The 23,999-nt window shown below is 52.0% G+C and overlaps 2 protein-coding genes across 5 annotated transcripts; one reads left to right on the forward strand and one right to left on the reverse strand.

The window, feature by feature from the left end:
* Positions 1-251: 251 nt before the first annotated feature.
* On the reverse strand, positions 252-3,237 carry LOC130147749 (uncharacterized). Its single transcript, XM_056335376.1, has 2 exons — positions 2,878-3,237; positions 252-1,644 (listed from the first exon to the last, which is right to left on the reverse strand). The coding sequence occupies exons 1-2, from the start codon at positions 3,028-3,030 to the stop codon at positions 526-528; spliced, it is 1,272 nt and encodes a 423-aa protein (XP_056191351.1). The 5' UTR covers positions 3,031-3,237; the 3' UTR covers positions 252-525.
* A 475-nt stretch (positions 3,238-3,712) lies between these two features.
* Positions 3,713-23,300, forward strand: FZR1 (fizzy and cell division cycle 20 related 1). Of its 4 annotated transcripts, none has more exons than XM_056335371.1 (14): positions 3,713-3,849; positions 11,953-12,098; positions 13,179-13,304; positions 13,546-13,609; positions 14,025-14,152; positions 14,609-14,691; positions 15,081-15,264; positions 15,467-15,532; positions 16,003-16,105; positions 16,756-16,940; positions 17,830-18,063; positions 18,145-18,249; positions 19,068-19,160; positions 19,972-23,300. In XM_056335371.1, exons 2-14 carry the CDS (start codon positions 12,030-12,032, stop codon positions 20,011-20,013), a joined length of 1,482 nt encoding a protein of 493 aa, XP_056191346.1. In that variant the 5' UTR covers positions 3,713-3,849; positions 11,953-12,029; the 3' UTR covers positions 20,014-23,300. The 4 variants fall into 4 exon arrangements, with proteins under 4 accessions (XP_056191346.1, XP_056191349.1, XP_056191348.1 ...); XM_056335374.1 differs by having other exon boundaries at positions 3,826-3,849; positions 11,956-12,098; XM_056335373.1 differs by lacking the exon at positions 3,713-3,849 and adding an exon at positions 3,899-4,017 and having other exon boundaries at positions 11,956-12,098.
* Positions 23,301-23,999: the final 699 nt, after the last annotated feature.

Raw genomic sequence — 23,999 nt, forward strand, 5'->3', positions numbered from 1 at the left:
GCCCCTGGCAAGTCACTGCTCTGCTGCTTCCTCCCCTTCCCCTCCCAAGTGTGTTTACGCAGCAAGTTTCATACCTTCAAAGGGGTTTTGCCGCCTTATTTCAAGCCTCCAGCTGGTTTCGGCCTGAAAGAGGGGCCTCAGGACAGAGATGCGCTCCCAGGAAAGGGAGACCCTGGCAGCCCTCTCCCTCACCCAGCCCCCAACCCCCGCTTTACTCATGCGGCACACAACACACCACCAGACTGCTCAAATCCTGGAAGAGGGCAAGGGCACAAAATACATTCCACTGCCTGAAACCACCATGGCAAAGCCAGCACGAGCATGATGCAGCCGCCCCCCTCCCCATGCTGGGAACAGCCGGTGCCCCCAACAGCCTTCCTCGCTCCGCCGGCAGCCTTCGGCAGAGGCGAGAAGGTGCAGTCCTTTGCCAAACAGCCTGCTTACTACCACTGGGCCAGCATTTGTTGGAGTCCGTGGGATGTCTGCGAGCAAGGATGCGCAGGACTGCTTCTCCCCCCGACCCCATCAGCCCTCCCCGCAGCTCTCGAAGTACTGGCACATCAGCTCACGCACTTGCTCGGCCCGGCCATCCTCCATGGCAGCAGGCGCGGGCTGGCAGGGCTTGGGCAACTCGGTCGGCTCGGTGCCCTCCAGCCACTCCTCATTGAAGGGGTTGTCATGGGCTTCGCAGACGTTGTGCAGGATGCAGCAGGCGAGGACGAGGGTGGGCAGCAGCTCCAGGCTGCAGTCGTCGCACTTCAGGAGGATCTGCCAGCGTGCCTTCAGGCGCAGAAAGGCGTTCTCGATCACGCTGTGTGCCCGCTTCAGGCGGTAGTTGAACTGCAGCTGCCGTTGGGTGAGGTTCTCGTCCTCCTGGTAGGGCTTGAGGATCCAGTCTTGCAAGGGGTAGGTGGCATCACCCAGCAGCACGTACTTCTGCGCCTTCCCCATGAAGTGCTTGGGGGGGTTGGGGCAGAGACGGCCCTCCTTGGCCAGCACCCACAAGCTGGAGCTCTCCAGGACAGCACTGTTCTCCATGCTGCCAGGGAAGGCAGTGGAGACGTCCCAGAACTGGCCCAACCCGTCCACGGTGGCTTGTGTCAGGATGGAGTGCCAGCCCTGGCCATTGCAGTAGTCGGCGCTGAGGCGCAGGGGTGGGTGGATGGGGATGTGAAGGCTGTCCAGGGCACCGATGCAGTGCGGGAAGCCCCAGCGGGTGCGGAAGATGCGCACCATGTTCTCCAGCTCCTTCTCGTTGGGCAGCCGGAGGTAGAGGGGCTTCAGCAGCAAGACAACAGCGTAGCTCACCTCCCGGACACACGTCTGCACCGTGGAGGGCCCCACACCAAAGAGCGGACTGAGAGTCTGGTACTCCACGTTGGTGGCCAAGTGCCACAGGGCCACGGCCACCCTCTTCTCCAGGGGCAGGGTGGGGTGGAAGTGGGCGCTGTGCGGAGCCAGCCCGGGCCGCAGCTGGTTGCAGACGTAGAAGAAGGTCTCCTTGGACATCCGGAACTTCTCCAGCCAGTCCTGGGGCCCAAACTCCTTCAGAACCACCCGCTCCCACCAGTCCGCACTCCTGATGCCGGGCCAGGCGCGGGGGTAGAAGTAGCAGCTGGTTCTCCTCCGGCGAGCGATCAGGAGCTGCAGCATGGCGAGGAGACAAGAGGGGCGTGAGGCGGCCCTACCCGCTCCCCACCCCGCGCTGTGCTGGGACCCCCCCCTCTGCAGACCATCCAGCTCCAGCTGCCAGCCCAAGGCGGGGGGGCTGCCTGGTGCCATGCAGCCGGGTCCACCTGGGTCAAATTCTTCCGTTCTTGGGAAACCCCAGTGCAAACCCACCAGGCAACAGTGGTGACCCTGGACAAGGAGCCTTCCGGAGAAGTCCCCTTTCGGGTGGCCGCTTACTCCACAGTTTTGATTTTTATCGAGCATTGCTTGCTTCCCTGTGACTGCCTGACCTGCGGGCTGAGCCCCCACTCGGAACAGGAGCGAGGACCCGCGCTCCCGGCCCCTCCACGGGAATTGTTTTTCTATTATTAAATTCTAAAAAAAAAATCTTTCGGCTGAAAAGAGGCTTTTTTCACTTTACTTTGCAACTGCCCAGCGAAGTGGGTTCCTCGTGTTGCCCTCAGCAGCTTGTCCTCACTGCCACCTCTCCAGGCCCTTCCGATCCCCCATCCTTTGTGTCGCCCACCTTTGATGTCACCCCCTCTTTCACATCCCCACGTCCCCTGCCCTTTGTGTCTGGGTTACACCCCATGTCCTTCCAGCCCCCTTGTCCCTCGTGTGTCCCCCTCGCATCCCACATACCCCCCACGTTCCGCATCCTTTGTGACCTCTGCATGTCCTTTGTGTCCCACATCCTTCCCATCCCCGTGTTCCATGTCCCACGTCCCATGTCCCCCATCTCTGCCACCTTTTGTGTCCCTGCATCCCCCACGTTCCCCACGCCACCCTCCCCGTGCCCATCCCCCTCGATTCTGCTTCCTGCACACTCCCCCCCTCCCCCCCCGCATTTCTTGCGGTCCCCCCCCCCCCCGGTTTCCCCTGCCCATTGTGTCCTTGCGTGTCCCCCCGCCCCGTTCCCTGTGACCGCCCCCCCCGCCCCGACTGCACCTCCTGCACATCACCCCACCCCCCCCCCCCCCGCGTCCCGATTTCTCACACCACCACCACCGGTGTCCTCTGCCCTTTGTGTCCCCGCTCCACCACCCCCCCCCCCCATTTCTCGCACCCCCACCACCGGTGTCCCCGGTGTCCTCTGCCCTTTGTGTCCCCGCGCCCCCCCCTCCCCCCCCCATTTCTCGCACCCCCACCACCGGTGTCTCCGCGTCCCCCCCCCGCCCGGTGCCCCCGTGCCCCCCCGCCGCTCACCGTCATGAGGCGCTTCTGCCGCTGGCTGTAGTAGTGCCGGAGCCAGGCGCGCCGCTGCGGCCCGTCCCAGCCCGCCGCCCCGGCCATGGCCCGCCGCCCGCCCGCCCGCCGCTGCGCCAGCGCGCACAGCAGCACCACCAGCCGCTCCTGCATTTTCAAATCGGGAGCCGGGGCCGCCCTGGAAGTGATCGGCCGCGGGGTCACGGCGGGACCGGGCGGCGGCGCCGCCTCCCCCCGCGGCCGGGGCCTGCTGCCCGCCGCCGCCCGGCCCGGCCCGCGGGTCAGGGGCGCGGAGCCCACGCGGGCCGGGCCCCCCGGGGCCTCCGGGCCCCGCAGCAGTCGCTGGGGCGGGGCCGCCCGTGCCAGCGCCCCGTTTAAGAGCTGGAAAAAGGGGTTCGGGGGGGGGGGACGACGGACGGGGCCCGGGACACCGCGCCCCGGAAGAGCAAAACAGCCCCCCGGGGGCCGCCGGGTTTCCGGGCCGCAGCGCGGGGTGGCGGGGGGGCTGGGAGGCTGCTGGCTCGGGCGGGGCGGCTCAGGGCGGCCCCGGGCGGCCGGTTACCGGCTGCCTCTGGCTGTCGCAAGGAGCGCGGGGGCAGCCCCCGGGGACGCGGTTAACCACGGGACACCGGGCTGCGCCCGTAACGGGGCGGCGTGGCCGCGGCGCAGCCCAAGCGGGCGGTTGGGACAGCAGCAGGGCCCCGCGGCCAGGCCCCGCGGGCCCCGGGCTGGCGGTCAGGCCCCACTCCGCGACCGGGCTGCGGGCCCCGGGGCCGTCCCCAAACTGCCACCTCCCGCCGCAGCCGCCCGGACTCTCTGGGGCAGGCGCCCGCCTGCGGCCTTAGCAGCGGGGAGGCGCCCTTCGCCGCCATGACGTCACGTGCTGGGAGGTGGTGTCAGGCACCGCTGGGCGTGGCGGCGCGAAGGGGGCGTGGCCGTTGCCATGGCGCCGCTTCCTGTATTGATTTGAAGGTGAGGGCGGGGTGCGCTCCCGTCGTGCCGCTCGCGGGGGCGGGGCCAGCGGGCGGGGGCAGCGGCCGCGGGGGTGGCCGCCATATTGGGGAGCGCTGAGGCCGGCAGAGACTGACAGGAGGAGGCGGAGCGGAGCGGGGCCGGGCCGGGGCCGCGCCGGCTGGGCAGGTAGGGCGGGCGGCGGGGCTGAGGGCCCGGTTCGGTGGCGCGGCGCGGGCTGCGGCCGCCCCTTGCCTCTTCTCCCCGGGGTGCGGGCCCGTGCGGCACCGGCAGCCGGGCCAGGCAATGGGGCTGGCCCTGTGGAGGGGCCGGGCGGGGCGGCCCCGGCCCGGCGGCGGGGTCAGGGCAGCCGCTGCCCGGCGCGGCTCGGTGCCCGGCTGGGGGTGCCTGGGGCCTGCCGGGCCCCGAGGGGCAGCGGCCTGCTGGCCTGCGTGGCGGCAGGCGGTTGGCGAGCGGTGCCCTCGGGGGGGCCCTTCCCGGTTTGTTTTACGGTGCTTTGTCAGAGGTGACAGGCGGGACCCGGCCTGTACCGGACGGCTTGGGGCCATCGCGCTTCTGCTGGGCCTCCCCTTCCCGCGGGCCCAGCGGGCTCGGGGCCCCCGGAGCCGCCGTGCCTTGGTGCCCTCCCACACCGGCCCGCTGCTCTAACGGACACCGTGCGGCTGGAGCCCCGCGGGGGTCGCGCAGCCCCTGCCCCCCCCAAGCGGCGGGGGGCTCTGGCCGCAGCCCCTTTGCGTGGTCACTGTACCCGTGGGGGTCGCGCAGCCCTAGTCTTCCAAGCAGTGGGGGCCTCTGGCCGCAGACCCTTTGCGTGGTCGCCGTGCCCTGATCCACCTGGGAAGGGGCTGTGAGAGCCGGTGGCTGCCCCTTCCCCAGTTGATTCCTTGCTCAAATTGATAACGTGAGCAGTGGCTGCGATTTCTGTGCCGTGGGCTCTGGTGCTGAAGAGAACTACCAAGTGGCGAGGGAAACTTTGATGAAAAAAGTTTCTTTTTTTACGGGCAGCGCAGATCAGTGGTGTGCCGTTGGCCATCCGATGGCTTTGGGGAGTGTGAGGCAGCTCAGTATCGCCGTGTCTTTCCTTACAGTTGTTTTTTTTCAGTGCGTTGTTGACATTTGGCAAATGGAAGTAGTGCACACGTTCAGCAAGTGACGGGCTTGAGGTCTTAAAAGCCTGAGCTGAGCATCCTCCACGCGTGGTGAGAGGGGAGGCGTTCTGCTGGAGGAGTCGGAGTACAGTGAGGTCTGTTGGGTCGTGTTGGAGTCCTCTGTTGAAGCAGTGGTAGGCTTTGTGTGGATGACTGAGAGGTTTTTTGCCTTGATTTCCAGCTCTCTTGAAGGCGTTGTGCTCCTTTTCTCATGAAGTGCTGATTCTTCCTGAGTTAGTGTGTTTCACGATGCTAGCCTAGTATTTTGTGCCAAAGGTTCTTCACGGAGCAACACCCAAGCTGACAACAACATTTCATATTAAAGACTGATTTTTATTTTATTATTAATACAGAAGTGGAATTTTCTGGGGCTGTTGCCTGAAGCTGCTGTGTTTTCTAAATCCTGTGACTTCCTTTTGTGGGATGACTGGGGGCACCCTTACATCTTCAGTAGCTTAAATGTTATGATGAAGCAGACTTTTAAATCACTTGGCCTTTTCAGTAAAGCACCGTGGACGAGGCTGCTGGTGAATTTTTAATCTTGGCTTTCAGTGCACTGACTTCTGATAAGGCTTCAGATAAAGCAAACCTTTTATCTATAGCTGGTGCTCCTAGCTGTTTGTACTCCGTTTTGAGATGTAAGATAATTGGACAGCTGTTGTGAAATTGCTTGGAGGGGGGAATTACAGATCTAATATTATAACATTAAACTACCTGCTCAATTACTCCATTCCCTTTTAATGCAACAGACAGCCTTATCCTGTGATTATTTTTTGTTTGTATTTTATTGAAGGGAAACTGAATTTTATTAAAGGTAGTAGCTTTATGAAAAATTGCCATGCTCAGACACAGCGTACAAACTACTAAAACAAACAAGCCCTTAAGGTTCTGTAAAATGTTACGAAAGGCATACAGTAGCCTTTCTTCTTGTGCTTCCCTCTGCTCCTAAGTATGTATCCTTTGAGTCTAGATGCCCAGCATGGAAAAACTCTGCCCTTGCCTGTATCCCTAAGGTCAAAGTACTTCACTCCATCCATCCCCACTTCCTTCTTACTAACACTTTGTGTATGCAGGATAAACAAATGAGTAGATATCTTCTAGGTGGTCAGCAAAATGAGTGCCATCCTATGCCGGTTGATGAGCAGCTGAAAGCAGAACCTCCATTTCACATGTCTGTCCAGTAACTTGTCCAAAACATGTGCTTATGTGGGGAAAAACTGCCGTCAGGTGACAATGGAAACAGAAGTGCTGTTGCTGCAGCTTGCTGTCTTGCTTCAGAGGCCAGCAGCTACCAGTAGCTCAGCCCTCTGATCCGAGGGGAGATTTGGCAGTGAGGGAGCATGGAGAAGGCAGGCTGGTTTTTGGGTTTGTGTTTGGTTTGGTTTTTTTTGATTGTTCCCTGTGCCTCGTGAGTCAGGAGGGGCAGCAGGATCTAGGTGTATTGGTTTGGCACAGGTTACGTCACGGGCCGAAGTGAAATCTTGAAGCAGGACGTGGCAAGGTTAATGCTTATCCCCCTCTTTGTCACGTAGCAACTTGAGGAAATCGTACCCAACTCCTTCCCTGGCGTAGGTATTATCCTCTAGCACCTGCAGCACAGGGTAGTGTTACGCTCTGCCCCAGTGCAGAGGCGCAGCCAGCAGGAACCAGTTTCATTATATCTGCAGGAGTAGCGGAGCAAATGGAAGTAGCAGAACTTGTTCAGCACTTGGTATTTCTCAAGCGTGATCTGCCAGAGCTGAACCTGATCTCTAACTTCTTCAGAGCTTTAATCGAGCCTTTGTAACAGCCAGAAAGGAAGAGGTGTTCAAATGCTGTTTAACCCAGGTGCCTTTGCTAATTGTTACATCTCTAAAACTGGAGAGTGTTTCTTCTGCTGCCTCTTACTTGGTTTTCTTTCATAGTAGATGAACCTCTTATGAGACTTTCTGTTAATTAGATGCAGAGATTGCCTTTTGAGCCACGGGCAAGAGGTGACACTGAGGTGACCCCTCATTGAGCATGCGTTACGTTTTAACGTTGTGTGTTTCGCAGCCTATGGCTTCCTGCACTGCTGAAGACTTTCTACTTTATTTTGAATTCCCTGGGAGCAGGCGTGGCCCTCATATTTATGGAGCAGCATGGTGAAAAGATGAAATAATCACTACCTGCAGGCAAGAAAAAGGGTTTTAATGGTGATTATTTTCTGAGAAATCCCCTGCTAAGTACATGATTGTCATGTCTGCTTAGATAAACCCTGTGCTCCTAACAGACTACTGTACGCTGCAGTGAGATGTGTATTGAATGAAAATGTCATCTATGAAGGTAAAGTAACAAACCTACAGTTCTCTTAACTGATTAAAAGCTGGCTGAAGCAAGCTTGGAAACCCCTCAGCCTGACTGCTGCATGGGTACAGCAGTGGAGGGGGCTGCGGACTGTCTTGAGTTGAACAGTTGAAAAAATACGTGTCTTTTGAGTACGGCACAGCAGGCTGGACTCTGTCGACTTCTTTTGGTTTTTTTTTTTCCCTTCCAGTTGTGGAGAGAAGGAGGATTTAGGAAAAATACCGATGCTGAAAGCGCTGGTAATATCTGAGCATCATCCACGTAAAAGAGGCAGCACTAGCGATGTTCTTGGTAGACTTCCTGGAGCATTCCCCTCAGATGAGGGCTTGCATCTAAGAGTGTCTGTTTTGTGTATGAAAATCCTGGTGAAAAGTTTTTGGGTTTGTAACGGTGTACTCAGAAGATTTATTATTGGAGGGGGGGAGTATGTTTATCTTCAGTAAAGGCTTTTCCAAAGGCAGAGATTTTGCTGTTTCCTGAAGGTGTTGCAACGCTGGGTTTCCACTGGCCTGTGAAGGTCCATGCCATGTTCAGAGCTCTTTGTCATGAATACTTAATCCTTGGCTCATGCAGGCTTCCTGCAGCACTTTGTCACCTGAGTGTCCTAAATTAGCATCGTTGCCCTGTGGTTTGCTGGTCAGAGTTCCTCTGTCATCTTGTAGGACTGTAGATTGCTTTGGGAAGGTAGACGTAAAGTCTGAAATTAGCTTCAGAAGTTGACCTGGAGGGCTGTGGGAAGTCTTCTAGCTTGTCTGTGCGTGCAGGTGGAGCTGCAGTGAGTTGCAGAAAGGTAAAAATCTGTCACCTCCAATCTGAATTGCAGGTTGGGCCCTCACCTGTGAGGAGGTGGTGATACTTTCTGACAGTGGGGGTGAGAGGAGGCGCAGACGGGTAGCAGTGCATACCATTCATCTCCTAAACTTTGTATGGAATTGCAGCATCTCAAGCTTCTATACTGCTGCAGTATATATATGGACTGGGAGGCTGAGTGCAGACAGGAGACGAAGGCAATGTCGTGCCCTTTGAGCCACGTTGCCTCTCAAATCAAACTTTAATTTGGTTTGCACCTACTGCTGGTCATCTGAAAGTTGGTGGGTTTGGAATAGGGGCGTTCTAGGGTTTGATTTCAGATCCTGCTGCTCGTGACTTAGAGGACTAGGAAAGCGTTTACGCCATTCTTTTCCCCTTGGTAAATTATGGATTTCTTCCCGAGAGGTTGTAAATATTCAGCACCTGAATAATGATATTTTTACCTCAAAACATGTGCCATTAAATACAGGCCCAGAGAGAAAGTAGCATCTCTGGGTTTGGGTAGGCTCTTGCTAACTCTAAATTTTGGGGCCCCAAACAACCTTTTTCAGCCTTCAGATGCTTCAAAATAGAGCATCAACAGAACATTAGTTGTCTTGATAATTCAAATACATCTCGGCCACCTTTGGCCTTGTTCAAATTAGGAAGCATATTCAGTTTTTACATTTAAAAGTTCTCCTGCCTTTGGTATTCTCAGAGTCCCTCACTTTCATCAGTGCTCCTTGTGTTTAACACTTACCCACCCAGTTATCTTCCATTTTTAAGAAGGGCACAAATAATTTCTAGACAAAAAAGTGTCAGGGATTGTCCAGCTCTTGCTTTGCTGAGGTAGGCCACATCTGGAACCGAACAGAGACAACACAGCCTGTGCTTCTTACCCCAACTTCAACACTTGCTGAAGAATCCAAGTAGGTACAGGCTGCCTCGCAAACAACAGAGAAACAATTTCAACAATTTTGCAAAATAACTGCGTTCATTTCCCTGCCAACCCTGGCATTCTGCCTGCTGGCTTCTTAAAAACAGATCCATACCAAGAAAAAAAAAACCAAAAACCATTTTAAGTATTAGGATACATTAAGGTTGGGTCAATAAAAAGAACAAAACGCACTTGTTCAGCACCGTAACGTTGCCTAGAAGTATTGTTCTGAGAGTAATGTGAACTGTGAGAAAATCCAGCCAATTTGAAGATAGGGCATAAGGTGTGTGAAGAAAATAAACTTCAGTCAGAATACAAATTCTGTTCTTGGAATTAAAAAAAACCAAACAACAACCCTGCACCAAAACCCACCTTCTCCAAGCTTAAAGCACATAATTAGTAACACTGTAGTATCCAAAAAGAGTATGTAACACATGTAGCTCCTCCATCTTTCATTTCTTCAACTAAAAGAGAACTTGCAGTCCACACACTCCCTGTCCTTACGGCAAAGCCTTTCTTAACTAAATTCAGGGGAAATGGGAAACCCACCCACTTTCCACAAATTTAGAGTTAGCCAGAGCCTGCCCAAACTAGAGATGCTGCCTTCTCTCTGGGCCTGTATTTAATGGCGCAAATTTTGAGTAAAAACATTATTATTCAGGTGCTGAATATTTATTGCCATGTTCTGCCTATGCAATCTCTTCTGTCGTTCACTCTGCTTTATTTCTGATTAGAAGGTGCAGTTGGAATCTGTACAGATGGGAACTCAAGTGGAAGAACTCTAAAAGTTAATGTGTTTCTTATCCAGAATTAAAAATGTCACATTGCTGTGTGGATCTAGTTCTCGCACGAGGACTGCGCTGAGCCGTTTTGGGAGCGTGCCTCACATGAGCGGTGTTCCCCAGCTGATCACGCTTCTCGTGTGGGCTCTGCAAGCTGCTCTCTCTTATTCGTGGTGTTAAAAAAAAAAAAAAAAAAGGATGGGGTGGGGGGGCGCATTTTGTTGAAATGCTTGGTTTGAGAGGTTGTGTTAACCTCTAAGGTAGTTTTGGTAGATTGTGGGTAGGTAAGGATAGTGGTAAGTAAACTACAAAATGAGGAAGAGTGTTTGACATGGGATGTGCTGGGTTGTTTTTTTAACCTTCGTTAATAACATCACAGGCCTTTCGGATTTTTTTTACTCACAGTAACGCCATCTCTGACTATTTGTTTGGTGGAAGCTGATTACTGTTAAATTTGGTAGCTTTCTCCAGTTTTGCCTCTGAAAGAACATATGGGAAAACATACTAAATTAAAAAAAGAAAAAAGCTTGGGGAGGAGGTAGCAGAGGTAAGCAGGTGTGCTGGGAAAAGCTTGGCACTATCTGTTTCCGAGATGCTCCTGTAAAAGTGTTGGCATGCTTAACGGCAAGGAGAAAAAGGCCTCTGCATTTCACATTTGTAAGAAATCCAAGTTTCAGTACTGACAAACGGCTTAGGTAAAAGGAAGGTAGCTCTGTTAGCTAACAGCTGACTAGCCCGGAGTTTCTCTCACTTTCAAGGTGATTTCGTAGAATATTTGAACGCTTAATTGCATCTCTCTGGATTACAGGTGCTGCTGTAGCCCTCTTAGCTTGGTAACTTGCCTCCAAATTTTAATGGTAGCTTTTCTGTTCCTGCAGGTAAAACTTTTTCACAGCAAACCCAAGCTGCTGGCGCAGGAAGCCGAAGGCAGTTCGTGGCAGGTCCTGAGCGTGGCAGTGTCGCTTGTCCCTGGAGAGTTTCTCCCAGCCCTGTCTGGGTGCAATTGCCTCCCAGATTTTGCCACAAGTTTATATCTCCAGGCAGCTCCATTTGTGTAGCCGGGACTCCGGCCAGATAGCGTAAATGTTTATACAATAACAGCAAAGGAAAATGCCGCTATGTTCTGCACAGCTCCCAGATGCCTGTATAGTGAGGATTTTGTGTGTGGTATGTGTGCGAGATTCCATGTTTCCCTTTGGAGATGTTTATCTTGGGTTGAAAGAGCAACTTGACGTGTCTCTTCTGGCGTTGGCATTTTTGCGTCAACACGAGCTGTGGACAAAGCATGAGGTGTGTGTGAGCTGGGGAGGCTGGGCACAGCGATGCTGATCTGTGCCCTTCAGAGTTCAGACGAGGGCTGTGACTGCATATCCTCACAGAAGTGTTAGCTAATTTATTTTGATTTTTTTTTTAATTGATGCATGTTGTAATTTAGCCAGCCAAGTCTAGGCTATGAAGCAGCCCTGTCTTTATGCTTGAAAGATGCTTACAGACTATTTAGCCATAAGCAAGCTAGCTTTATGCAAGCCAAGAGGAATATTTGGACATATATTTTGGGACTTTATGGGCATCAGGCATTGAATGTTCACCCAGGGGGCTACCTAGTCCGTAGCTACCTGTGTTCCTGCAGCGTGTGGCACTAAAAGTCTGAAATACTTCGAACGTGGCTCAAAGTATCCCGGCTAGCTTCAGCTCGGTGGTGTGTGCTGCTGCCATGCCTCTGGCCTGAAGCATGGATCTGGCTGTGGTGGGCTAGGGGGTTCGGGGGCTGGTTTTACGCTGCCCGAGTACTGAAGGTTTACTAAACTGTGCTGCTGCAGTTCGTGCGAACAGGCGGGTTTCGCGTATCGCCGTCTCTGCTCCAGTTACTGGGGTTGCCTGCTGAGGTCCTGTCAAACACAAAATGCTGGTTGCCTGCTCGTGTGAATCGGCAACGGAGGGCGGTGATACAGAAAAAGGCTTTCATTAGCAGCCCTGTGCTGTATCCCACAAGTTTGATACCGACGCTTTGGATAGGAAAAGTAGTCTCAAGTTCAAAGAACAGTCTCAGGAGATACTAAAGAGCTGCTTCTGTATGAAGGGGTGTCATATTTTGGTGTTTTTCTTCCCCTGGCTGTTGCAGCAGACTGATTACTGATTGGACTTCATGAATATAAATCCCTGAGCCTGCTGAACTCCCCAGCCCCTCTGCTTTCCACCATGGACCAGGATTATGAGAGACGTCTCCTACGCCAAATCAACATACAGAATGAAAACACAATGCCTTGCGTAAGTACAAATGGGCTATGCTAAATGGTCTTAGCCTGACTGTTAAGTTGTTTGCTTTGCCTGTGACTGTTTTCACAAGCTTTTGAAAGATACCGGACCTCTTTGAAGCAAATCTTAGTCTTTGCTGCGAGCAGGTGTGAGTTCCCGAGCTGTTCTAGGAATAACCAAATCGCTTGACTTCAACAAAGCCTTTGAATATCATAAACTCAGTTCGGGTTGCAAAAAGTCGTTAAGATATTTTTGTGTAGCTCAGTAATGCCTTTTTACTAAATAATGTCAGTAAGTACATGTGGAATGTACAAAGTTGGGGGCTAACAAACAAACAAACCAACCAGCTGTGGGGCTTGACGAGATAGAGGAGGTCCAGCAGAGGCCACCAAGATGGCTGGGGGGCTGGAGCAGGAAGGTGCTGAGATCCGCGTTGCTCAGACTGGAGACGATGAGGCTCAGGAGGGGATGAAGTAGTTGCTTTCAACTACCTGGCGGGTGGCTATGGAGAAAATGGAGTCAGACTCTCTTCAGACGTACACAGTGGAAGGATTAGAGGCAATGGATGCAAGCTGCAACAGGGTGAATTCCAGTTAGCTATTAGGAAAAAATGTTCACAGTGAGGGCGTCCAAAAACTGCAACAGGGAGCTTATGGGGTCATTGTCCTTGGAGATGCTGAAAACTCAACTGGATGAGGCTGTGACCGTCAGTGTAACTTTGAAATTAGCCATATTCTCAGCTGGCGTCCTTTCCATCATAAATTACTCTAGGAAAAAAAAAAATGTGACTGCAGCTAAGGAATCTGCTCCTCACCCTGCAAGTAGCCTGCCCCACTCCAGCCTTCCACATGTTTACCTTGATGGTGTCGGCTTGAGAAGGAGCTGTGAGAAAGAGGCTGTTTAATTGCTTCTTTTGACAGAGGTTCCCATGACACTTGGACTCTGACGTGCTTACTAGGTTCTGTGAAGGGGATAAACTAATGCTTGGCTCTTCTACTTGGGCATATTCAGCTTTTACAAGACCTCACTGATGTTTTTCAGACCGCTGCTGTGATCAGCACTTGTTCTTGTGGGTTTTTTTCTTTAATGCAGGTAGCAGAGATGAGAAGAACCCTGACGCCTTCCAATTCTCCAATGTCTTCTCCTAGTAAGCATGGAGACAGATTCATTCCCTCAAGAGCCGGGGCCAACTGGAGCATCAACTTCCACAGAATAAATGTAAGTTTTGCTCCCTTTTCAAGCAGCTCAGTCTTGCAACGGAGGAAATCGTGGTGCATTTTGGTTTGGCTGGCATAATTCCTCTGCTTATCTTCTGCACCATGGTCTGCTGCTGCCCCAAAAGAGTTCCTTCGAGTGCATGTCTTTAAATAGGCTGTCACTATGGTCTAGGAGACTTGTTTATTATTTTATCGTATATCATGAGGTTTATGTATGGTGATAACATTTTTCTTCCTTTCAGGAAAATGAAAAATCACCAAGTCAAAACAGAAAAGCAAAGGATGCTACATCAGACAATGGCAAAGGTGAGACCGCCTTTCTACTGCTTGTGCCGCATCTGTAGGTTTCATCTCGAACTGTTGGCAAGTTTGGAAATCAAGGGAACTCTGGCATTTCTGTGCTTGTGCAAAAACTCAAGCAGGTGTTTTAGGAAGTGCCCCCATCATGAGAGTGAATACCAGGTTACTTCAGTAGGTTTCTGACAAATGTCTGGGAAGCAAGAGGCTGTTCGTATCCCTTGATTTCATATGCCTTGGAAGCACTTTCCTGGTGGAGTGGAAGGAGGGGAAGCTTGCTGCTAATCCTGATTCCAAACTGGGGCCCCAGGCTTGTTAAGAGGCCCTGTGACTGTACAAGTCAGACAGATGTGATCCTGCCACTCCCTGCAGAGCCGTTTGCTGCTTCAGAGTTCTCTACTTAAGTGCTCGTTTGGGTTCACAGATGGCCTTGCGTACTCTGCTTTGCTGAAGAACGAACTCTTAGGAGCAGGGATTGAGAAAGTACAAGACCCACAGACGGAAGACCGGAGGCTGCAGCCGTCCACCCCGGAGAAGAAGTCCCTCTTCACTGTAAGTTGGTTACTTTGCATTAAAACCAATGAAGGTTGCCCACGTGCGTCACAGGAACAAAGCACACAGTTCTGCCAAGCTGCTAGTGCAAGCAAGTTAGCGTTGCGGCTTGACCAAGATAAGCTGTTGATAACAAAGTTTGGTGGCCTGGAAAGAAAACTTAAGTATCTGCAGCAAGCTACATGCTTCCTATTTTTGTACTGGCAGGGAAGCTGAGCTGGACCCAGCTCTTTTTGGACTGTGTGGTACATGACCAAATCAAGTTTTTTGGCTTTGAGTGGAGACGGGGGAGGGTTTTGTTTGGTTCTGGAACACCTGGCAAAGGAAGGAACTGAAAAGTCTGGGAAATCTGGCTGTGGGTGTAGGAGATGGCTAGGCATCGGGCACCAGTGTGTTGCAAGTGATCATCTAGGTTTTTTGCTGGGGTTCTTACTAGGTTGTGTTTTCTTTATGCAGTATTCACTCAGCACAAAACGCTCTAGTCCAGATGATGGCAATGAGGTCTCACCATATTCCCTGTCTCCTGTCAGCAACAAAAGGTAACACTGATTCCCCACAGACTGCAAGAAGGGAAGGGTTGGGACAGAGGAATCAGTGAGGTTCTCTAAGGCTTAAGGCACCCAGAATCACTGTGTGAATTGCTTTTGGAAATCTGGGGAGACAATAAGTAGGGACAGTCAAGTTCTAAGAATTTCTGTGGGTGCCCAACCTGCCTAGATGCTTCAGTAGGCCAACTTTCAGCAGTCAGTTTACATTTTTACTCCTTAGCTCCTTTACAGAAGAACAACCTAATTGCTTCCAGTCTTACCTGCTGGAAAGAATTTTGCAGCCTCTTTGCGCATTTCTATAGAAATGCAGTATGCTTTAAAGAGTGCCTACTGCTCTGATGTGTAAGATCCTATAGTTTTGTATCTTTTTCTGTCAACAGTCAGAAGCTGCTAAGATCACCTCGAAAACCAACCCGGAAAATCTCCAAGATTCCTTTCAAAGTGCTAGATGCCCCAGAGCTGCAGGACGACTTCTACCTGAACCTGGTGGACTGGTCCTCTCTTAACGTCCTCAGCGTTGGCCTTGGGACTTGTGTTTATCTGTGGAGTGCTTGTACTAGCCAGGTAAACGATCATCAGTGCCTGGAGAGTGAAGTACCTGTTGCTGTAGGTCTTTTCCAATCTTTCAGAGCTCTGGAATGTGCTGTGTGAGGGGCTCAGCACTTCTAATGCTCTGTCCCAAACTAGGTACTAGTTTGTGAGACAGCTAATAGTGTAGTATGACAATTAACAAGTGTTTCTCATTCTATTCTGTTGTGTTTTCAAGGTGACCCGACTGTGTGACCTCTCTGTGGAAGGAGATTCAGTAACATCTGTGGGCTGGTCAGAACGGGTCTGTATCACGTTGTCAGCAATGACAGCTGAAGCGCTTGTAATTTAGATGCTATCATTGTAGCCATATAGCTCTTACTTGCAGGTTTTAGATGTATTTCCCCAAGCTTCCCGTATGCATCGCAAATCAAATGTGTTTTTCTCTCTGCAGTATTTTTTTTTTTCTGTTAAATGAGAGGGGATAGAGAGCAACTTCTTGTATCGTGAGGTTCTTGAGGTATTTGCTAAGAGATGTGGGAGAGAGAAAGAGCCAGTTCACTCCTCCAGCTCTTGACAATAAAATGTTACAATAAATGCATTCCAGCCAGACTGCTTGGCCCTCTCAGTTAGGGAAAAGATGTAAGATGGAACAACTCTGCATGTTTTCCATCTTGTGGGATTTATCTCAAGTCTTTTCCTCAGCTTCTAGCTTTTGTTTGACGTTTGTCTGTACGTACTGGCTTTACTGATCGTGGGTTTCTGTTTGTCTAGGGGAACTTGGTAGCCGTGGGCACTCACAAGGGTTTTGTACAGATCTGGGATGCAGCAGCAGGAAAAAAGCTCTCCATGCTAGAGGGACACACAGCCAGAGTGGGTAAGGAGATGGGAGGCAGAGGTTTCACGTTTTGTTTCTACCTAATTTAACTTCTTCCTTGCAAGCAAGGGATCAGCTTGAAATAGCAATGCTGGTACTTTGAGTTCTGCTATCTATCCCCTGCTACGTCTCAAGCAGTCTTCAGAATATTATGCTCTAGTAATTGTGATGTTCTGATCTTGGGTGTGGTGATGTTTGAGTGTTTGAGCAGGTGTTTCCTCCACGTCTGAGGCATTTTAGGTTTGGTTACAACATCCTTTTTTGCTGCCACTGGCTTCCGGCATCAGCCCTGCAGGCAGGCTGCTTTACACTGAGATTTCCAGTTCCCTTATTCTGCGGGGACTATTTTTATTTGCTCAGAGGCGTTGTGAATCTGAATGCTGGAGTGTGAGATTTGGGAAGTCAAGGCACCTTCCAAATTCTATTTCTGTGCTTTACTGCACTGTGAAACGGGATTCAGTAGGTTTGTGCAGGTTAATCTTTGTAGGCTATTCTAGGACTTCACGCTGGATGTAAGGGAGGTCTGTAAGCACTGATTTTTTTTTATTTATTTATTTTATTTTTTTAAAGCCTTGGCAACTGTGGTGGCTGTGTTCTGCCTACCTGTTTCTGCAGGACTCCCACAGCATACTCTTCTGCCCGCATTACAGGTGCCTTGGCATGGAACGCGGACCAGCTGTCCTCTGGGAGTCGAGACAGGATGATCCTTCAGAGGGACATCCGCACCCCACCCCTGCAGTCTGAGCGGCGGCTCCAGGGCCACAGGCAGGAGGTCTGTGGGCTCAAATGGTCTACAGACCACCAGCTCCTGGCCTCTGGAGGAAATGATAATAAGGTATAGTACTTCCAGGGAGTCATGTGAGGCTGGGTGTCTTGAGATCTTCACCAAGAAACGTCAGAACCCCCTTTCTTTAAGGATATTTGGCCCCTCTGAAAAGGGGCTTTTGTTTCAGTTGTTGGACTGTGTCCAAACATAAATCACACTAAGCTTCTACTTGGTCTCCTCTCTCTAATAAAATTAAAAAGGCGAATTTAATTTTGCCTCTGTATTTGGCTAATTAGATCTATAGCTTGACTCAGGGGGTTGAGTTCAACAAAGCTGTGCTTCCTGGCTTTTGTTTAGGTAGCATATCGTCAGGTTTGTTGCAATAATGTTTATGCATGCAGAAGGAAACTGAGTTTAGAGCCATGTAAGTTCTAATACCTATAACTCAGGCTTGTAATTCACTGAGCACCATATGGAAGAAGCATCTGTTCTGGAGAAGCACTGTTCTGAGCCCTTCGGAGTGGGTTGCTAGGTAGTGAATTTGCCCAGTGTCTGTGTGACAGCATGGTTGTACCGTGTTCCTCCTGCTCAGAATAACTTTTAATGAACTTGAGCATATTTCTAAACGTGTTCTGGAATAATGCAGCCATAAAGAGAAAACGAAGGGTTTGAGTTCACATTTGGTGACGCTGCCTTTGGCTTCAGAAGCTTACCCTGAGGACTGTTAGCTTCCTTGTGGCCCAGGGGTAGAATGGCTCCGCAGTTGAGACTGGTGGCAGGGTGGGACTGGCTTCAGGGCTGCGAGCGCAGAGTGGAGATGCGTGTGCTTGGGCAGAGCTGTGGGAAATCATCTTGTTGCTCAACTGCCCTCATCAGTCCCAGTGCAACATTGTGGTTTGTGGGTGTTGTGGGCACATGACTGCAGCGCAAGTTCGATCACGTCTCTCCTCTCTGCCAGCTCCTTGTTTGGAATCACTCCAGCCTGAGTCCTGTCCAACAATACACAGAGCATCTTGCGGCAGTAAAAGCTATCGCCTGGTCTCCGCACCAGCATGGACTCCTTGCCTCTGGCGGTGGGACAGCCGACCGCTGTATACGCTTCTGGAACACGCTCACCGGGCAGCCTTTGCAGTGCATCGACACTGGGTCGCAAGTGTGCAACCTGGCCTGGTCAAAGCACGCCAACGAGCTAGTAAGTTCCTCACTGTGCAGTCCTGCTGCTGCGCTGTCTTGTGTTAGGAAGCATGATGCATATTTCCCTCTTCCCTTTCAGGTGAGTACCCATGGATACTCGCAGAACCAGATCCTCGTCTGGAAATACCCCTCATTAACTCAAGTAGCAAAGCTAACGGGGCACTCGTACAGAGTCTTATATCTGGTAAGTGATGACCATGTCTCTGGAAACTTCTGTGGCTGTGCGTGTGCTGAGACCCAAAGCCACACTGCTAGTGGCACTGTAAGCTGCCTGTAGTCTGGGCGAAGACGTGAACACTGCCTTACAAGCAAAGAAAACCGCTCTGGTTTTCTTGCCTGCAAGGGATACTTAGATTTGCTGCTATGGAAATGCAAGATTTTATTAATGAATAGCAAAGCCTGCCAGAACTCTTCAGAGGAAACACAAGCATCTCTTCTTGTTCCCTTAAGACTTGTACGCTTTTTCACTGGTAACTACCAGCAGGGGAAGAAGTTGATGCTTTCAGATCTCCTCATTTGTCATTAAATGCTTGGTGCAGTTAATCCATGTTGATCTCGTACCTGCTTTGTTACTGTTATGTAGGGCTTTCAGTGGATTCATGACAGATGATAAATATGCTGATACTGTTTTGTGAGGTAGATTCCAATGTAAGTGACTAACAGAGCTGGCAAATGCCAGCCATATCGCGCTTCCTGCCTTAACACATATTTATGATCTGGGGAGGAAGAGACTCAATTACAAATGGCTTGGATTTCTTAACACAAGAATCCTTTTTGCGATAATTCCACCCATGTATTCCATAGCTGCATAAGTAAGATACTAGTGGTCGAATTGGCACCTGCTGAGACTGAATAAGGCACGTGAAGGCAGAGGTAGTTGTTTGGTTTCTCACTGTCAGCCAAGTAGGAAGGAGAGTTAAATCTTTCATGCATTCCAACGAAGATTTGTTTTCAACCTCAAAAATGTAGCAGATGCTAAAGGTTGCTCTCTCTCGGCCTTAGGCAATGTCCCCTGATGGGGAGGCCATAGTTACAGGAGCTGGAGATGAAACCTTGCGCTTCTGGAACGTCTTCAGTAAAACACGCTCGACAAAGGTAAGGATGCGTCGTGTGGATGGCTGCAGCTGTGTCCTGCAGGAGGCTCAGCCGTTGGGGGTGAATGCCATCCGAATTTGCTCTGTTCTCCTGCCTTGCCTCTGGTCTTTTCACCATACCCTGCAGATCGAGGGCTAGATGCAGTGAACTTTGAGGTATAAAGGGATTCATAGTTGTCAGATAAAAGGTTGCTTCTGTGTGCCCAGGGCAGTGTGAAAAAACATCCTTCTCCCGGCTGCTGAAGATAGCAGCGTGTCAGGGAGGTCACCCTGAGCCCACCATCTTCCCTGCCAGCGTGCTGCTATGAACTTGACCCAATCCTCAGATTATCCCCTGGCTCTGTACAAAACCACGTAAAATGGTGTTTTGGATGGAAATGGGGTCGTGGATGCTGCCAGTGACAACTTGCTATCGCTGAAAGTGGGTTGTGCCCCAAGAGCTCTTCTGGGTGCCTGGCAGAGGCAGTGGGGAATGGCAGACAGATTTGAAAGCATGAGCTGGGGGGAGCTGGTGTCGCTCACTGCTGGCTGTCCCCCTGGTTTCTGACAGCTCCAGGGTGCAGTTCCCTGCAAAGCTGTGGGAATGGCACGCTTGCCTGCCATGCTCCTTGTTATCAGTTGGAAGAAGCTCATGGGAATATCTATGGCATTGGACTTTGAATGGTGAGCTCACCTGATGAGCTAGAGGTGCCTCACCAGATTAGCAGTTGTGCTTTCTTTTTTGATAAAACAAAAACCAAAAGCACATGGGGTGATGCTGCCGCACAGCTGTGGAAAACTTAGCATCTGCTTTATCTCTTCTGCTTTGTCAGGAGTCTGTATCCGTTCTGAACCTCTTCACCAGGATACGATAAACCCCATATACTGCGACCCAGGAGACTACAGCCTGAACAGACCAGGATAAAACCACTACCTTTGGTGTGCATGGAACCCCAAACGATCAGCCGGAAGGGGAGGGGAGTGCCAGTGGGACTGGAGGATGGACCCAATAGATGCTAATTAAATAACGCGCTTGTGAACCACGCTGGGCAGTGTTTGGGATGGGGGTTGGGGAGGGGAGGGAACTGCCAAAGGTTTACAGATCCGTCCTTTGTAAAGGGAAACGGCTACCAGAGGAAATGTGAAACTAGCGTCCCCCAACCCTCATGTTGTAAACTGGAGAAAAAAAAAAACCAAAAACGTGTGTGACATGGACCATTGAGACCGTACCAAGGCCATCCCAGCTGCTGTGTTGTCCCCACTGGGGAAGAGATGGGAGTATCCATGCCTCTGTGGGAGTGGGTTTAATGTGCTGCTCTGGGTCCTTCTGTCCCCAGATGGAGGTCTCTGGAGGTAGGAGCCAGCCAGCCTGGTTCAATACAACTGGTGCAAGGGGACTAGACTCCAGGCTGGGCATTAGCCTCTCTGCTTATCTAAGGGCATTGTTTATAGCCTGGCATCCCCATTACGTGAAGAAACTGGAGAACTGATGATTTTCCTTCCTTTTTTTTGCCCCCACCCCCCCCTCAAATAGGTACTGTAGTACTGGATACAATCATTCCCATAAAACAGCTTGATTTTTGGCATGCTCGACAGCTGCCTTCAAACAAATACATTTTGGGGCTCTAAATTTTGGAGGAGTATTGAAGAGGCTCCACCTCAGAGGGAGCACATTCAGAAAGTTTTAAATTGCTAATGCATGTTCTGGGCTGATCCTTTTAGTTAACAGAGAGGAGAAACAATGGCTTTAAAAAAAAAAAAAAAAAAAAAAAAAAGAAAGAAAACAAACAACAACAAAAAAAAAAACCAAAACACCCAAAACAACGAACAACCACCATGCATGTGGAGCTTCCCACAGTGTGCTGTTTGTGGCAGGCTGGTTGCTCTGGAGTCTTCCTGAGGACAAAAGCAGCTGAGATGTGTTTGAGAAACAAAACAACTCCTGTGGATCTGTCTGTTGGAGAGAGCATGGCCTCTTCTGGCTGGAAGGGGGGTGGAAATGCCACGTCTGGGTGAGAAGGGGGGTTCTTTTTCTAAAGCAAAGAAGTATTGCTTTTTTTTTATCTCCAAGTCAAAGCCAGGGACCCGTTGTTGGGTTGTGGGGGGTTTTTTGTTGTTTTTTATTTTTAAGTTGTATGGGAAGAGAGTGCCTGCTTGTGTGCTTGGAGCCTGCGTGATGAGTGCCGTGGGATGCGACGCAAAGCAGTGGTGTGTGTGTGTGGTGCTTTTAATTTAAAGAGAAGTTGTTACGCTTGCAGCAGCCTGTTCCTGTCTTATTTGTACATGTGCCAATACTCTCCCTGCTGTGCACCTGGCTCCTGCCTGCCTCATGCCCTCTCTCGCACACTGGGATGTGAGTGCTGTTCCCTGTTCTCATTTGGATTTTCCTGGCTGTGTATATAGACCTTGACCTCTATGTAGATTGCATAGGCAATACTTTTATCTCTCTTTTTTTTTTTTTTCCTTTTTTTTTTTCCTTTTTCCCTCCCTGCCGCCACCCTTTCCCTGAAACCAGAGTGTATGATTGTCTCTCCCCAGTGCCACTGGTACCCTTAGGGTGAGCATCGGAGGCGCGGGAAGGCTGGTACGGAGAAGGGCGGTGAGGTGCTGTTCTGTTCACTGCAGCCTTGACTGTGTGTGCCACTACACCAGTGCCTGGATCAGGCTCTCTGTGCTACCTCTGCGTGTCGCACGTACTTGGAGGCACTCGTGAGAGGCTCGAGCTCATGTACCGGGGGCGTGTGTGTCCCCCAGGCTGGCAGCACCGAGGCTTCAAAGCCCAAACTGGCAGCTGCATGGTTGTCTTAGACTCACTTGCTTCCAAAATGTAATTTCAATGTAACTTGTGAAACGCAGTTTCAACACGACTACTTCGTTGTAGTTCTTGCTGCAGGAGCGTGGGGCTTGATTTAAAAATCACCTGGTGTACCCCCCGTCCCTCTCTTGTCGCTTCTTATGTTTGCTGGCACTGTTAAACTTCGGGTGGAAGGAGCACTGCAAAGCACTGAGGAGTTGTAAAGCTTAAGTCAGATCATTAAGTTGGTGAGGGGGTTTGAAGTGAGGGGCAAGACACGGTCGGTGTGTCCCGTGGGATGTCTGTCCCGTCGGGCAGCAGAGCGTGGGCACGGGAGGTGCTTACGCCAGGGGTGGAGGTGGCTGGTGGATTTTCTTGTCGGTGGTGGGTTGTCTCCTGCCTCAGTCTTGACACGCAGACCCCAGGAGACGCTGCTTTCCCCTCCAGGAAGAAATAGGTGGTTGTGGTGAGGGGACACAGGAGGTCCCAGCCAGGGGGTGGGTTTGTTCCCATTCTGGGGTGGCACTGGGCGAGCGTGGTGCCACTGGGGCTCCTGCGGGGCCGGCTGAGGGAGGTGTGGGCTGTCTCTCACCCTGCAGCACAGGTCCTCGTCCTAGAGGACCCAGGAGCTGCTGTGGGGGTGGCAGTGCCATCAGGGCACACGTGCATCCACAGCTTGGTGCTCCGCGCTCTCCCGGCACCCTGGGGTGCTGTGGGGGGGGACACAGCCGCCCGTTGCTCTGTCCCTGCTCACCAGGCACTTTCACCAACCACATCTCTCCCTCACCTCACTTAGGAGCTGCATTGGGAGCAGGTTGGCTCGCGGTGACATCTCTCACCGTGCTTGGCAGGGAGGGCTAGTGACTTCCAAGCCATGGCTGGTCTGTGGCCGGGCGCGTTGGCTGTCGAGCGTGGCGAGAACAAGCTGTTGAGGTGGACTTGGCTGTTAAAGCATGGCATGAGCTCCTTCCCCGCCCCCCCCCGCCCCCTCATCCCGCTCATCCAAGAAATCAGCGGCGTTCCCAGAAGTGATCCCTGCAGGTCCTGCGCCGCAGGAGCGTGGCGGTGGGTGTGTGCGTGTGGCTGCCCATGTAGGCGAGCGCGTGACGCGGCGCGGGAGTGTGCTGCCGTGTGTTCAGAGGAGAGCGAAGCGAATGTCAGCTCGTGTTTTCCGTGTGTGACCTGTAAGCACTGACATGATTGAGCAAAGGGTCCTCCCAGAGTTTGTGTGATAAAGTCTGCGACCTTGTGGCATTGTTATATATAAGGCATCCTATGGTGGGAAAAAAAATAAATAATAATACAGAGAGCGTTGTTAACTTTTCCATGTAAAGCAATCTAACTGGCATTAAACAAGTTGTGAACTTACATCTTGGGTGCTCTGCTTTTCTTTTCCACAGTGAGGTGAGGGGCGCAGCGTGTCCCCAGGCACTCCAGAGCTGCCCCCCCGCCCTGGTTCAAAGGCCCTGGGGGTCTCTGCAGCAGTTGCCCCGGCTCTGGAGGTATCAACTCTCTCGGCACAGGTCTTATCTGCTCTTTATTGCTCCCACCTCCCCGCTCACATTTACTGCCCAGCTGCTGGAGGAGCTGGGAGGCACGGTGCCAGCCTGCCCTGCCCCGTTCCCCTCTCGTGGGGCAGGGAGGGAGCAAAGGTGCCCCTGCCCTGGCACAGTCCCCATGGCCCCCCCGGTGCTGCTTCCATGCCATGGAGGGGGCTGGGCGTGGAACGGGGGGAGCACAGCCCCTGGCTCAGGACAGGTGTCCTGCCGCCCCTGTGCAGATGGGACCTTTGCTGAGGGGGGGGGTGTGGGTGGGGAAACCCCCTGCCCCTTCCCCAGGAGCTGGAGCCCTGAGTCATGGCTGTGGTCTCTCCAGCCCCTCAACCAGAACAGGCCAGGGCTGAGCTCGAGGGCTTTGGGCTGGGAGGACCCTGCTGGGGGGTGCAGGTCCTGCCGTGCTGCGCCCCAGCTCTGCTTGTCACACCCCACCCCCCCCAGCGCCCGTGGGAGGTGACTGGGTGGGACCCCATCATCCCTGCCCTGTAACAGGGACCCTGTGCCCACTGGG

Source organism: Falco biarmicus, chromosome 4 (genome assembly GCF_023638135.1).
Source record: "Falco biarmicus isolate bFalBia1 chromosome 4, bFalBia1.pri, whole genome shotgun sequence".
Classification (NCBI taxonomy): Eukaryota; Metazoa; Chordata; class Aves; order Falconiformes; family Falconidae; genus Falco; species Falco biarmicus.